General features: G+C 38.7%; 1 protein-coding gene across 1 annotated transcript in view; it reads left to right on the forward strand.

Moving 5' to 3' along the window:
• Positions 1–15,283, forward strand: part of TRAM1 (translocation associated membrane protein 1) — a 29,041-nt gene that overhangs the window by 3,132 nt on the left and 10,626 nt on the right. The window contains exons 2-6 of the mRNA XM_082674862.1: positions 5,093–5,156; positions 6,864–6,985; positions 7,101–7,217; positions 8,619–8,677; positions 10,355–10,439. Coding sequence (XP_082530988.1) covers positions 5,093–5,156; positions 6,864–6,985; positions 7,101–7,217; positions 8,619–8,677; positions 10,355–10,439 — 447 coding nt within the window. The remainder of the gene's footprint in view (positions 1–5,092; positions 5,157–6,863; positions 6,986–7,100; positions 7,218–8,618; positions 8,678–10,354; positions 10,440–15,283) is intronic.

The raw sequence follows: 15,283 nt of genomic DNA on the forward strand, positions 1-15,283 counted from the left end.
GCATACCATAAATGGTAGCTCATTATTCCTTAGGTATTTATCAAAGTCGAAAAACAGAAGACAGCATTTTTTTTTAATTAATTAATTTATTTATTTTTGGCTGCATTGGGTCTTCGTTTCTGTGTGAGGGCTTTCTCCAGTTGCGGTGAGCAGGGGCCACTCTTCATCGCGGTGCGCAGGCCTCTCACTATCGCGGCCTCTCTTCTTGCGGAGCACAGGCTCCAGACGCGCAGGCTCAGTAATTGTGGCTCACGGGCCCAGTTGATCCGCGGCATGTGGGATCTTCCCAGACCAGGGCTCGAACCTGTGTCCCCTGCATTGGCAGGCAGACTCTCAACCACTGCGCCACCAGGGAAGCCCAAAGACAGCATTTTTATGTGAGAAAATGTTCTAACAGTTAGCATCTAAAGAGATTATATATACTAATAAGGTTGATAAAGCAATAGTTTGTTTGGGAGATACGGAAGAGTTTAATTTCCAGGGAAGTTCGTGTTATCAAAAATTGCTGTGAATTTTGAAATCATGCTTTTAGTACAGACAGTTTCTGTCCACATACTGCACATCGTGGTCTATAATGAATGACTGAATATTGGAGTTAGGAAAATTTAACAGTTGAAAGATGTAAAGATACTTGGGAAGCTTTCTGAAAGTGAGGATATAGAAGAGGAGTTAGGGGTTTCCACGAGGAATATTTTCTTCTGGGAGGGATTTACTTTTCAGAGGCTCAGAGTCCAGGTCGTTTGTGCCATGCCAGGTTTGGGGGACCTTTACAATTTCAACTATGTAGAACAGTCTTGGGGGTTTGTTTTATTTTTAAGCATGGCTTATCTTAATGCCAACATTTTCTTTCCTCCTTTTTTTTTTTAAGAACTTAATTTTATATAAGCTGGTGAGAAAATGGGATTTGATATTCAGAAATTGCCTTTATCTTTGAGACACCCAGTCAATGTAGTAGTCACACTTCCCTCTGACAAGTACAAAATAGTTAACCTCTCTGTATGACAAGAAAAGATACCAAGCCCCAGCTGGTGAGCACTAAAGAAATATTATGATATTCATGATACTCCATACAATGCAGAATTAAATAACTCATTAGAGTCGTGGTAACCTGTTTAAGATGTATCTGAATAAGCCTCATATTTTTCTTATAAATGGAGAGCAGTGCTTTAAACGTCCAAAATTGTCATAAACTCATTTTTACTTTTGAGTACGTTGTATATTTCTGTAGCATATTTTATTCCAAACTAATTTGTCTTACTATTGGTTAACTGTAATACTAATTTAACTAAAGCAGTGCTGGCCATGGTATGAGGCTTAGGACCCCTAGAAATGGCTAAGAGCATGATTACTGGTTTAAGTTTTCTTCTTTTTAAAACATTTTTCTATAAACATTTTTAGGGTGTGTAGTTTGTGTTTTTCCTCTTCTTATTCCGCTTACTGTCACATGCCAAGCTAGCTGGAAGCCGGATTTTAATTTTCTTTGGAAGCCTAGCAGTAAAGGATAATCTAATTTTTGTTGCTTGGGGAATTTGATATTAAATTTATCTTTGAAGAATTTCACTTGTCATTTGTAAAAAAACTTAAAAAGTTTTTTTTAGCTATGGTAGTGGTGACCTCATATTCTAAATTAGAAACAGGGATGTGAAGTGTGTGTGCGTTTATATATGAAATCTAAACAAAGATATTAAAACATAAAATTTAGTAATCAGTCAACTTTATTAAAAAGAATCACATGAAAGCAGTGTTACCCTGGAAATTCATGTCATTGTTCTGCTCTCACGTATCCGTGTGAATGACCCAAAATGTAATACAGAAAAGCCGTACTTGCCTTTTCTAGGCAAGTGATCTTTATGTATCTACCCAGTGAAACAACTCACTGTGGTGGCCATACCCTGACTTTATCTCACAAGCCTGCCATATTTCCAGATCCTGAATTCCAGAACAGCAGAACTCCGCTGCAACCTGCATGTTGTTCATCTCCCCACGTCTACTGCTCGTATGCCAGCTCTCCACCTAGTCCAGGCTTTTGTGGGGCCTGGTCCCCTTTCCTTTTCTCCAGTATACTAGCCCCTTGTTGCTTTGCTTTTCTTCCTGTAGACTTTAACTACTGTCCACACTCTCCCCAGGCCCTCAGCTCCCTTTCCCTCTTGGTCTTTCTCCCTACTTGGCCTGCACGTATCCACCCGTGGGTCCAGCCTGCCATCTGCCTTTTCCGTGCCTCCCATTTGTGGATTGCTCAGTGTTGTCAGAGAAAGTCATGCACTCTTGCTGATAGATAATATTACAAGTCAAAGGTTTCTGACCTCAGACAAAAGTAATACCCGGGGATCTTTTTACTTTTCCTTGGCCAGCCCCTTTGCCTAAAGGAACTATAAAAATACTCATCGTTTGAGTCCCCAACTATGCTTAACAGATGACGTTGCTTTTCCCCCGCCACAGGGAATTTCTTCAGTTTCTTGCCTTGTTTTGAACTTATCTATCTCATCATTTTTACCTTCTGCCTGCCTGATCTAAGAGGAAAACTGCTCAAGATCAACCTTTAGCTCTATCCTTATATTTCACCCCTACCAGATCTTTCCATCCATTATGCCCTTACATGTTAAATTCTCCCTGTTCCCTGGTGCCTTTGCTGACTGCCCCCGCACCAGCTCAGTGCCTCCCATCACGAAACGACATAAATCTTGACCTGGCATCTGTCGCTGGGAACCCCTTTGTTCCCCTTGTGCTCTGCACTCCACTTTGAGGTGGCTTTTGCTTTCACTTCTTCACTGGAGTCACTCAAGCTGCGACCACTGATGACTTCTTAAGTCGTCCGGTCCGTTGCGCTCTTTTCCTGACACATCTCTATTGAAACTTTGACTTTATTAACCACCCCTTTTTGAAATGTTTCCCCTTTGGCTTTGGGGGCATCTAGCTCTCTTCCTCCTCTCTCTGCCTCTCCTCTCTGATCATTTCTTCTTATTTTGCCGCCGGCCTTTTTCTCTGCCCTCTCCGTGGTTCTGTTGGTGTCCTACTTCTCATCGAATCCCGTACACTCTCTGTAGAGGATTTATATACTTGCACAGCCTCGACTATGTACCACGTACTGTCTGTAAACAGAGACTTCCAAATCCTTAAGCCCGGGTCTCCCTGCAGAGCTCCAGGCGTGGGCCTTACCTACCTGTTGGTCTTGCCACCTGCATATCTCGTAGAAATCTAAGTTTATATAAAGTGCAATTTCTTCTTTGCCTCAGACCTGCGGTTCCTCCTGTATATTCCACGTTTTTATTAATAGTATTGCTTTTCACCCAGTTGTTGCAGCATCAGTACATAATTTGATTCTGTCCTGCTAACCAAGCCTTATTCTGCCTCAAAAGTTCCGCCTCTACCCACTACTACTGCCTTCGTTCAGACCTTATTATTTTTCACAGGGTTTCTTGCAAAACTCGTACTTGACTTGCATCCTTACTCCAGTTTATATTTTATCTAATATTTGTTCAGTAATATTGAACAATGGCCTAATAAGTGCCACACGCCATGCTCGGCTCTAAGCATATAGTGATGAGCAGAAACAGACGTGCTCCCAGCTCTTATGGAGACTACTGGCTGTCTAATGGGTGAGACAGCAGTGATTAACACAATCACGCCAAGAGTATACGTTTTGTAAGAAAGGAACACAGGTCTCTGAGGTAATCTAACAAAGGAAATGACCTGCCCTAAGAGACGGGGAAGGCTTCCTTGAAAGGGTGTAGTTGACCTGAGATCTGAAGTGGAGAAGTTTTCCAGCAGTGTTTTAGATAACACTGCGGGTGCATGGAGCTATGGGGGGAGGAGTGCAGGAGGCAAGGGATGGGGCAGAAGTGGCCGGACAGGGGCTGGAGAAGCAGGGGTCAGACCGCAGAGTTTGTTCTTATCCTGGAGAGAATGGGAATCGGTGAAGGTCCTTTGGGGCGCGGGTGGAGGGAGGATGGGTGTGGGGAGCGGCGTTAACATGACCGGGAGGGGATACTGACTGCGGGGTGGAGCGCGGCCCCGAGGGGGCTTGAGAGGAGCACTGCACCCCAGTCAGCGATCTTTCTGAAAAGCACGAATAACTTCCCCCTCCCCAAAACTGTCTGGTCTGGCAAAAATAAAATCTAAACTACTAAGCTCAGCAAACTAGGTCCTTTCTAGCACTTGGTAACTTTTCTAGGCCTTTCTACCCCTTCCTGATGAGTGCCCGAGCCTGACCTCCTGTTTACCGCTCCTTGACCTTTGTGCTTCTGTTTCTCCTACCTGTGCTGCCCTCTTGGTCCCACTGCGTGAGCCTAGGGAACTTTTCTTTTCCAACAGGAGACGGCTTCTGCACCACATCCCCTGCGAAGCCTTTCCAGAGCATGCCTCATTCCTCACCCCAGGAGGAAAACAAAAACAAAAAAAATGCTTTGGTTGTTTATCCTCAGTTCACATTGGCATTGATTCTGTGGTATTATAGCAATCTGTTTACCTGTCCTCCAGACTGGACTGAGTTGCTAGTCATCAGGATTATACCATTCCTTTGTTATCCTTTCTTGTCTAGCACAGTGCCTGGTGCCTATAAATATTGAGTAAGCCTTCCATTTTTCTGTTCTGACCACTTTGCTTTTACTAGTAGTCAGGTCAGTTAAATATTTATCGACCATGTAACCATGCCAGGTGTGTGGGAGATTAACACACACCACAGATCCTACCTTTGATCTACCTTTTGTCATGGTAACTGTGCTTCCTTTTCTTTCATTAATTTACATTTAAAATTTTTCTTGATGGAAATTTTGTGTTCATTGTACAGGTCTAGAGTAGAGAAACATTATTTGTCAAAACACTATTTACTGGAACTGCAGTATCTCTTTTGAAATCTTAAAGTTAGGAGTGAATTACACAATCCCATCTAAACTTCAGACTACACTGGCGAATTATGTTCTTTCAAGATCAACCCCTTGGTGATCGGGAAGCCCAGTCGTGCCTGTCAGGGTGCAGCTGGAACTAGGGTGCCCTTGGTTCTTAGATGTGGGGACAGAACTTGGAGTGTTTTTCCCCCCGATTTGCTACTTGGGAGAGGGTCACAAATTGACTTGATCTTTTTTTTTCTTTCTAGATAACAGCAAAAGCTTCTATAATTTTTGTTACTCTTCAGTACAATGTTACCCTCCCTGCAACAGGTAGGTAGTTTTCTTTTGGAATTTTCTGGTTAGTAGAAGAGTTCAGTAGGACAGACTTGGAAATCTCCATGAATACTAGGTTCTTCATTATTTTCACAGGTCTCATTCGTGATTAGACTGAATATTATTTTGATGATTTTGTAATGCAAAAGCTGATGTTTTTGGTTGACTTCACCCTATATATTGTATGAAAATCAGTTTTTATGTGTTTAATGTTTATTGTGTATTTTTGTAAATGGGCTTAAAATTCCAATGAAGAACTTTTTTTTTTTTTTGCCTTCTCTTCCCTCTGATCTTTTCATAAGAAAATCCTAAGAATAGATATTTTACATTTGTCTGAAGTGTCTTTGTTCAGTCAAGGTTTCTAAAGGCCCAATGTTCAGGTTCCGTTTTTCTGACTTGTATGGGTTCTATTTTGGACCCGTAATAACAACCCGCTTAAGCCCATTTTATTTTTCACTTTTTGGTTGTGCTCTACCGTCCTATCAGTTATTTGATTAGAGAGAATGTCAATAAGTATCTGGTAATAACATCCAAACTACACTTTCAGGTTTTATTTTGAAAAGTTTTTCTGAATGATGCTATGTGAAAATCAAGTTGTTACTGGAAGTTGATTGTAGTTGAATACAGTAACATAATTAACTAGCATGGGGCTTCCCTGGTGACGCAGTGGTTGAGAGTCCGCCTGCCGATTCAAGGGACACGGGTTCGTGCCCCGGTCCGGGAAGATCCCACATGCCGCGGAGCGGCTGGGCCCGTGAGCCATGGCCGTTGAGCCTGCGCGTCCGGAGCCTGTGCTCCGCAGCGGGAGAGGCCACAACAGTGAGAGGCCCGCGTACCGCAAAAAAAAAAAAAAAAAAATTAACTAGCATGGGTGAGGAGTGGGGTATTCAGTTAACAAAATATTACCATACTCAGGTGGTAAACTTGCCGTGAGCCCGGAGTCTCTCTATTTAGAATGTAAGATCAATTATACAACATGGAGTTGGGTTTTTGTTCAGTTATATCATTTTGTAAATATTTGATGTAGTAACTTAGATATCACAGTACTCAGAACCACAAAGTTGTTTTGAAATTTGAGTATGCCAGAAAAAAACAAAGCTCTTTTATCAATTCACAAGTATTTGATTAAGTCTCGTTCTGAAAAAATCTTAGCAATTTTAAAGATTGAAAACAATTGTAGCAGTTGCCTCTCTCTCCTGCTTAGAATTCAAAACTAAATCAAATCAAAGTTAAGTCAGCTTTTCCAGCAGAATCATAAATGTGGTGTCTAGTTTGAAAGTAGAGCTAGAAAGCAGAAAGTTTCAAAAGTTCTTTGAAAAGACAGGCAAATGTGCTAAGTATAACTTTAATACAACCTAAGTATAATCTAACCCCTATCCCTGGGGTAATATCAATTTTACAGTCCCCAAGGATCTTAATGTGACCTCCCCTTCCCTGTTCTCTGGTCTTTAATGGCTGTAACTAACATGTGTCAAGTCTTTGTAAATAATTTCTGAAGCTTTAGACTTCTAGATAGTCTCCTCAGTTTTCATTGTTCCTAAGACTGAAGGTGTCCAAAAGCAAATTACCATGATGTTTCTGTAAACTTATTTATTAGGTTAGTCTTCTCTTGTTTGTTTCCATAACTATGTTGTACTTAAGTGCTATTTTTATAATCTTATGTATATTTTTGTGTATGTGTGTCCTGTCCTTTTTGACCTTCAGAAGAACAAGCTACTGAATCAGCGTTCCTTTATTACTATGGTATCAAAGATTTGGCTACAGTTTTCTTCTACATGCTAGTGGCGATAATTATTCATGCCATAATTCAAGAATATGTGTTGGATGTAAGTATGCAATCTTAGAAATCTATACTTTGTAAAATACTAGCTCTCCATACTATGATAGTCATATTAAATATATTTTATAATCTTAATTATTAACGATTGTTTTTATTTTTAGAAAATTAACAGGCGAATGCACTTTTCCAAAACGAAACACAGCAAGTTTAATGAATCTGGTCAGCTGAGTGCATTCTACCTATTTTCTTGTGTTTGGGGCACATTCATTCTCATATCTGTAAGTATGTACTGTGCTGAAATTCTTATCTCTCAAAAGTATTTAATTATATACCCAGAACAGAAATTGATGTCCTATTTTTAATGCTCATAAGCAAACCCTGAACCTTAGAAAAATTCCTTGTCTCTTGTTGTTCTTATCTAAGATTAGGAGTTCTGCTCTTGAACTAGTATAAATCAAGTTTCATCAGTAAGCTTCTCTTTTAGTTAGTTTTTATACAGCAAAAATTGCCAACTATGTTTAATGTTTCAGAAAGCCTTACTCATTTTTAGTCGATCTGAGTGTTGTCTTCATATCTTGTAGTCATTTGCAGGTATCTCTGTATTAGCAAAAAGGGTAAGTTATCAGTGATACTTTCACTGGGTTACATGAGTTGTAGTGTTTCCAGTCATTTCGTTCTTTAAAAACAGTCCAGGTATTTTCTGAGCAAATTAAAATATTGATTAACTTTTTATTAAGGTTATCTAAACCTTTAAGTGTACCATTCTAACTAATGAGGGGGAAGAGAGTATCTAATATTAGTAATATCAGTCCTTTAAGTTTATATGAACCCCAGAGTTTACATAGTTTTGAGTTTGTCAGGACACAGTATTTTTTTTTAATTGCTATTTTAGAGATGAATAAATAGGTAAAGTGGATTTTCCAGGGTATATGACATTTATGGTTCGACATAGACTAAAACTCAGCCTTTCAGTCCAGTGCTTGTTCCTTTGTAAACTGCTGCTTTAATGATACTTTACAGATACATTAAAGTTCAGCTTAAAATCTTTCTTATACATTAAAAAAAAATTTTATTGTTGATGTACAAAAGTTCTATCTTACACATTTTTTAAAAAACGTGAAGGTGTTAAACTTCCGTGGGAAAATATTAAGGATTAGTTGCTTCAGGATTTTTTTTAATATACATATGCAATAATTCTCACTAAATAGATCTGGTTATCTAAGAAGAAGACGTGGTAATTATGTGGACATAACCCTGTAAAACTTGGCAACACCTTGATCTTCTGTCTCCTGTCAGGTGCCACCTCTTTCTGAGCCCTTTGCTTGGTTACCCAGGACAACATTCATCCCTCCAGTGGCTGTTGTAACTCTGTTATGCGCCATCACTGTTTTTTGGTTGTGTTATGTTTGTTTGCATATGTGTCTTTTTTACTCTACTGGATTGAAGGAATTTCAAAAGCCAGGAATTATGTCTTATTTGACTTCAAGTCACTCATATTGATTTTCATTTCACTAAAGTAAGCAGTTCGACTGAATGGAAAATAACTAAAACATCTAAAAGGTTGGACTTCAATGGAACTTGAGGTGGAGAGATGTAAATGTGCAAGGAATGAAAATACTGTCTTATTTTCTAAGACGTTTCCATGCTCATTAAGCTAATTTTTGTATCTTCTCTCTTAGGAAAACTATATCTCAGACCCAACTATCTTGTGGAGAGCTTATCCCCATAACCTGATGACGTAAGTCATTTTCAGCAGGTTTTTCTTAGTTAAGGACCATCGTCATGTCACTTTTAAGCAGGATTTGTTCTTGTTATTCTCTTTAGGACCTTAGGGAAATTCGTACAATAGGTATGTCTTTGGCAGTCTCACTGCCATAAGGACAAAAAATTCCTGTGTGCTTTTTTTCATGTATATAATCTTTTCAGCATGTTTGTTACCTTGAGAAAACTGATTTTTAACAGTAATCCTAATTTAGTCCTCTGTCTTCCCTTTCTTTTTCCTAACCCTTCTCGTCACTGCTCCATCTTCTACATTCTTTTGCTCCTTTTCTTTGCTCCAGTCTCTTTTCACTCCTTCCATTTCTTACTCTCTTACACTATAAGCTTGAGGGTACGGACTGTTTCTTTTTTATTTTTATGGCCCCCAAGGTTTCTGTACAGTGCTGTAAGAAGCTCAGGGGTTGCAAAGTCAGCCAGCTAAGTTATTCATTCTTCAAGCCCAGCTCTAGAACATCTATTCCATATTTTCCTTGCTCCTTTAGCCTATATTGGCTTCTGCTTTCCTGAATTTGTCATTTTGGTGTGCAATATTTTATGTTTATCTATACATTGTCTTGACTGTCCTGTAATTGTCTCATTTATGTAAGTCTTGAATTGTGCCCATGCCCACCAAGGCTATATGTACCTTGACAGCAAGAAGAGCTGTCTCTTTTTATATCCTTTGCTGTGCCAGGCTGTAGGTGCTTATCAGGTAGAAAGTAGTCAATAAATGTGTTGTGATATGAGGACTGGTGAAAAAGTAGGAAGGGAATAACATGACCCTGCAATGTTACCATACTCTGCTGAGCCACTCTGACTTTTAAAAATTGTTAATTCAATGCACTTTTGTAAACTGGAGATATAAACATCATATTTATGTGGGACTGTATCTTCCCCCCCCCTCCCCACCCCCCTGGAATTATTCAGATTGGCTTTGTGTTTTCTGCTTTAGACCTCTGGAGGAGAGGGGAGGGAGAGCAGAGAGAAAGCAGAAGATCTGGATGGGTGTGATGTGAGGAGGGGACTGGACTCTAGACTGAATCTGATATGTCTCCTGGGGAGTCCGTCAGTGCCTTATTCTCCTCTGGAATCCTGGTTTGCCTCCATTTATTGGGGGCTCTCAGTGTCTCAACCTGGTAGAGTTACCGTATTTCCCTAAGAAAAAATCCAGGGATTGTTTGAAATTGGGATTATCCTGGTTTCAGGTGCTGGTTAATCTATGCACCTTCACTTTTCTATCCATCTTGTTTGCCCTTCCCACTTGCCTTTTGACGAAACCTTACCGATCTGTGATTTGATTCCCTTAGAGTCATGGTCCGTATGTCTTCAGTAGCTGACAGGCATACTCTTCAGTATTAAGTAACTAATAGACAAGGGCCTCTGTTTCCTCGCAGCTCGCTTGCATGTTCACAGTGTTCTGCAGATCATGTCTCTGCTTCTGCTGTTTAATCCAGAGGAGCTGACTGATGCTGGGGGGCCGGGGGGCCGGGGGAAGTGGCTGTTGGAGAGTACGGTACATGGAGTATCGTGAGGGGACCTGAAGTGATAACACAAAGGTAGCTACTTAGTACATCCTGATTTCCAGTGTTTGTTTGTACTTTATTCTTTAAAAATGGTATGCTTTAAAAGTATTTTTTACTTTCTTGTGTTGGTACAGATTTCAAATGAAGTTTTTCTACATATCACAGTTGGCATACTGGTTTCATGCTTTTCCTGAACTCTACTTCCAGAAAACCAAAAAAGTAAGCAGGGGTTTTATAATTTTAAAAATTGTCTTTTGCCTTTTTTTGCCTTTTTTGGAAGTCTTTTTAAAATTATTTCCTCATGTCTCTAACCTCCCTCTCACCTCAACTCTCCCCCTACTATTCTCTCACCTCTCTCCTTTCCACTAAGTATCCTTAAGTATTTATTGAAGAAACCTTCAGTCATTTTAACTTAGAGGGGGATTTTACATTTGACATGTTAGTTTCTCATTTTAAAATTATGTTAGTGGTAATTTAAAATAATTTAAACAAATTTTGCAATGTAATGTTAGTTTTGTGTTACTGATATTCTTAGCAGTTTCACAAGCGAGACCAAAAGGATTAATTAGATTATTGTACAACTAAATTGTACTGTGTGTAAGTCCCAAAGAAAAATTCTTTGGGAATTTTTGAGAAATTGAGAAAAGTAAACCATAGTTAAATATTCACCTTGAATTTTTTCCTGGTGAAATAGGTGGGAAAGATGTTTGTTTGTTTTGTTTGAACAATGAGTAAACCACTGGAGCACTACAGTAGCCTCCTGTGTAGTTTTACCCTCAGTACTTCTGAAGTCAGGCTTCTGTGATGTCACAAAGTAAACTTTATTTCCTTTATTTAACTCTTTCTCCTCTAAAAACTCTACTAGCTCCCTGTTGCTTTAAACTAAAATAAAGCTGCTCACCTGTGCTCTAAGGGTTTCTCCTGTCTCTGCCCCCTCCCCTGGTCCCTTTTTCTTCCACTCTCTCCTTATGCCTCATTCACACTGACATTCTCTAATTTTATAATCCCAACACACCAGTTCTTTTTTCTGGAATACCGTTTCCCTCTGATAAATTAATCAAGCACTTTTGTTCTCTTTTTTGCGGGGAGAGATTGTTTAAATATTCCTATATATGAACTGATACGTGGGTGGGGCTGTGGATAAAAGAAGTCTGATCATGAGTTAACAACCAGAAAGTTGGGCGATAGGTACCTGGGAATTCGTTATACTGTCTGTTTGTTGTATGTATTTCACATTTTTCCATGTTTAAAACACTGTTGTTAAAATCCCCTTACTTTGAGAAGCTTTCCAAAATAGCAGAGCAACCAGTCCATCCAGCAACCATCTTTCCTCTGCCTTCTCAAAAGCCACAAACACTTATTTCTATACATACTCTGAATAGTTAATTCATGAGTATAGGCACTTGATTTATTATTGTGTTGTGTCTGTGACTTTTCGTGTCCTGTGTGTCTGTCATCATTGACGTTGTTGTCTGCCACAATTAGAAAACACCACCGTGTTTCTAAATTAGGCCGTGTAAAGTACAATGTTTTTCTAGTTGATTGTAAGGATTAGGATGAAGGTGCATAAAACCTTTGACTTAGAACTGTCTTAAGGTAAAATTCTTAGGCTCACAGTTTCCAATAACGCTTCCATATTCAGTAAGCACCTACTGTGAACCATACGTGTCCCATAGCTGCACTGTCCAAATTAGTACCCACAAGCCACATTTAAATTAACTAAGCAAAAACAAAATTCACTTTCTTGGTCACACTAGCCCGATTACAAGTGCCCATTCACCACACGTGGCTTCACGGTCTGCCATCTTGGATCAGAGATAGAGAACATGTCCATCATTACAGAAGGTTCTGCAAAGCACTGCTGAGACTTTCATAGTTCCTTGATGTCTTAGTACCATGGTTCCAATATTTAAAGCTTTCTTCGTGTACTTTTTATACCTGTGGACATAATACCTCTGGGTTTCATTATTAATTCATATGTCTATATCTTGTTCGTTGACCATGTAAGTAGAGAGGGACATTTCAAAGTAATTGTTCATTTTCATTCTCAAGGCTCTTTTCTTATCAATTCCTGCCAGATGGCATTTCTCCAGAAATGCAATCTTAATTTTTATGGAATAATTTGCATAACTTAGAATTTAACTGAAACTATTTTTAACACCTACATATGACAGTCGAAAGTAACTGTTGCAAGTAATTAACATAATTTGAAAGTAACAGCTGCATATGTGTTAAACAGTTTCTTAAAATTTACTCTATAAAAATTGGTTTTGGAAGAACTCTTTACTGGAAAAAACTAGTACAGTGATTGTTTTGAACCGATCCTACAGAGAAATGAAGAAAGGAACACAGTAGCAGTTCAAGATGTGTGTTAGGCACAAATAACTCAGTTTCTTTTAAGAAGGATATTATAACCACATGTAATATGTATGTTTCAATACAAATAGTCCTCTCTTTTTGCCCATAAGAGGATTCAAAATGTAATTTTTTAGCCAACTTGAATATATGAAGTTTCAGGGAAGTGTGGATGAAATAGCCAAATGTTTTATTTCTAATATCAGTTTATTTGGTTTAATTATCCATACATATAATTGTATATCATATAAAGTATAATAAATTAGAAAAATGCTTTCTCCTACTTCATGAGGGTTATGTCCACCCTTCAACTTTGTGGTTAACATCCGTCCTTCATCACTCAAGCTGCTCTTTGACTCATCTAAGTCCGTTTTTCCAGAGTACATCATTACCTCTGTCTTACTTATTCCTCCACTAGACCTCTCTAAGCATTTAGAAGTGACATTGATTGAGGTTTCTCAGGCTGTGTATCTTACCCAAACATTTATTTGTTGTTCAGAATAAAGTAATTGATACAGATCCCTGTAGTATGAGAGCTTTGAAAAAATTTACACATGAGACAGCTCCATCTGTTGTTTAGGGGCAAATCTTTGCCTTATATTTGGGCATATATGCGATATTCAGTTTAAATTTAATTTTTCAGTACAGTGTAGTTAAGAAAAGCATTTTCTTTAAAAAACAGAAGTTTACTAAAGTATATGGCTGACCTTTTTAATAAAAACATGTTGGAATAACAGCTGAAAATGTCACCTGAAGTTATTTATAATTTTAGAATTTGTTTTGATTTAAGTGTACTACGTTTATTAGATTTTCCATGAAAAATGAAGCTATCAGAATTTTAAGTCATCACTCTATGACATCATCCTTATATAAACTACTTGAATGTTAGCATTAAAGATCGATACGAACTTGGCAATGCTTTTCTAATAATTCAGTTTCATTATATATCTTTTTCATTCAAGTATAAAAAAAGTTTGCTAATCTTTAAACAAACAAATACACAAAACCTCATTTCTGGCTCCTGGTAACAAAATCATAGAATGATGTGTGAAAATGTCTTGAAAAACCAAAATCGCCTTTTCTCAGCCATGTTTATATTCATCTAGACTCTAGATTCTAGAACAGTGATGAACTGCCCGTGGATGACTTACTGACTCCCTAATTGAAATGTAACGTGGCCAGTGAACTGATATGTGCCAACATTTCACCCAGCCTTCTCTGTTCTCCCTGAGCCCCAGGGAAACGTGTAGGCCCCAGAGACCCTGCTGCTGGGCAAGGTCTTTTTTGTTGGCCATAGACATGTAAGCCCCAGAGGGGCTGTAACCCCATGAGGATTGAAGAATGTCAGAGGAGTCTGGCCTAGAACAGGACTGCTGAAAGCAGCCATTTTCTAAGTGAAATCTAGATTAAATTTGTCATTTTAAAAGTCACGCTACATCATGCACATTACCTTTGTATTGTTACTGTGGGAATGCCTTTAGCTCACGTTGTCCACCACTTCTTGTGGGCTCTTCCCTGTCACTCGTTTATTTTGACACGCTGTCTCTGGTTAGGCTTTGAGTATGCAAACATTGCTGTAGAGACACTGGTCAGTTTGTATAAGGCGGACGTTGCTGTTACTTAGAAAAAGGATTCTTAATACTCCGTCCTTTTGAAAGTTGAAGAGACTATTGTAAAAGCCCTTGCTAGGCATTTGATGGTTGTGAAGATGGAAGCTGTGATGGTAGTTTACTTTCCAGTATTGACTCATCTGGTCTGCTATCAGAAAGGCAGGGCTGAAATGCAAAGTTGAACCTGAATTTAGGGAAGAAGCTCTGGATTTTTCTTTACCTAATGGCAAGCACAACCTTGCCTCAATTAGGTTGAGATTTAAGGACAAGAAATATAAAAGAAATGGAATGGCTTTTTGAAATGTAGTGTGTTTGTAATTCATAATAGTGTTTTTTGTCAGAGAGGAGAAAAGATAGGCATCTTATGTTCTCTGCTAAATGGCGTATTTTTAAAACTTATTTGTGTTTCTTCTTAAAAAAAATCTTTTTTTTTAATCCTCCCAAGCAGTTACACTGCTCTGGTTTTTCCAGCAGTTATTCCAGCAAATTAGTTTTTTACATCGATTTACACAAGCTGTTATGTAGTAAAATGAGTTCAGTGTTCAATCAGCAATTAAAAAACAAAAAAGCTTTTATTATAAGTATTGGGGGTCCCCCTAGTGTTGTTTTCCCCTCAGAAATTTGGAGCATTGTTTAACACATCTGAAGGAAGGAATATGGCAGTATTTCCCATACGTAGTCACTTATATGCCACCTTGCTGCAACTTACAATGTTTTATTTAAAATTATAATGAAAGTTTGTTTTCTTGTATACTATCTAAAATCATTTTGTGCAGTGCCAGTGATATACACACCACATAGCATATCATATTGCAGTTATAACCCTACAGCTGAGCTGGTCTGAAATGACTATAAGAGAACGAAGAGGCTTTCTTGTGGTTGAACTTCACCATGTTGTCTCGACACCTTTCTCCCCCTCTCCTTTGGTAAGGAGAATTAGTTCATCGGAAGTTTGAAAATTATGTGGAGAGAATCTTCAGACAGCCTACTTTCAGAGATACTTCTCTCTCCAGTTGGAAACTCCACTGTAAACTTGGTATTATGTCTTGGGAGTTTTCCCTGAGAGACCCAAAGTGTAGGACTCTGTATAGTTCTAGT

The sequence above is a fragment of the Grampus griseus genome, assembly GCF_964374135.1.
Source record: "Grampus griseus genome assembly, chromosome: 17".
Lineage (NCBI taxonomy): Eukaryota > Metazoa > Chordata > Mammalia > Artiodactyla > Delphinidae > Grampus > Grampus griseus.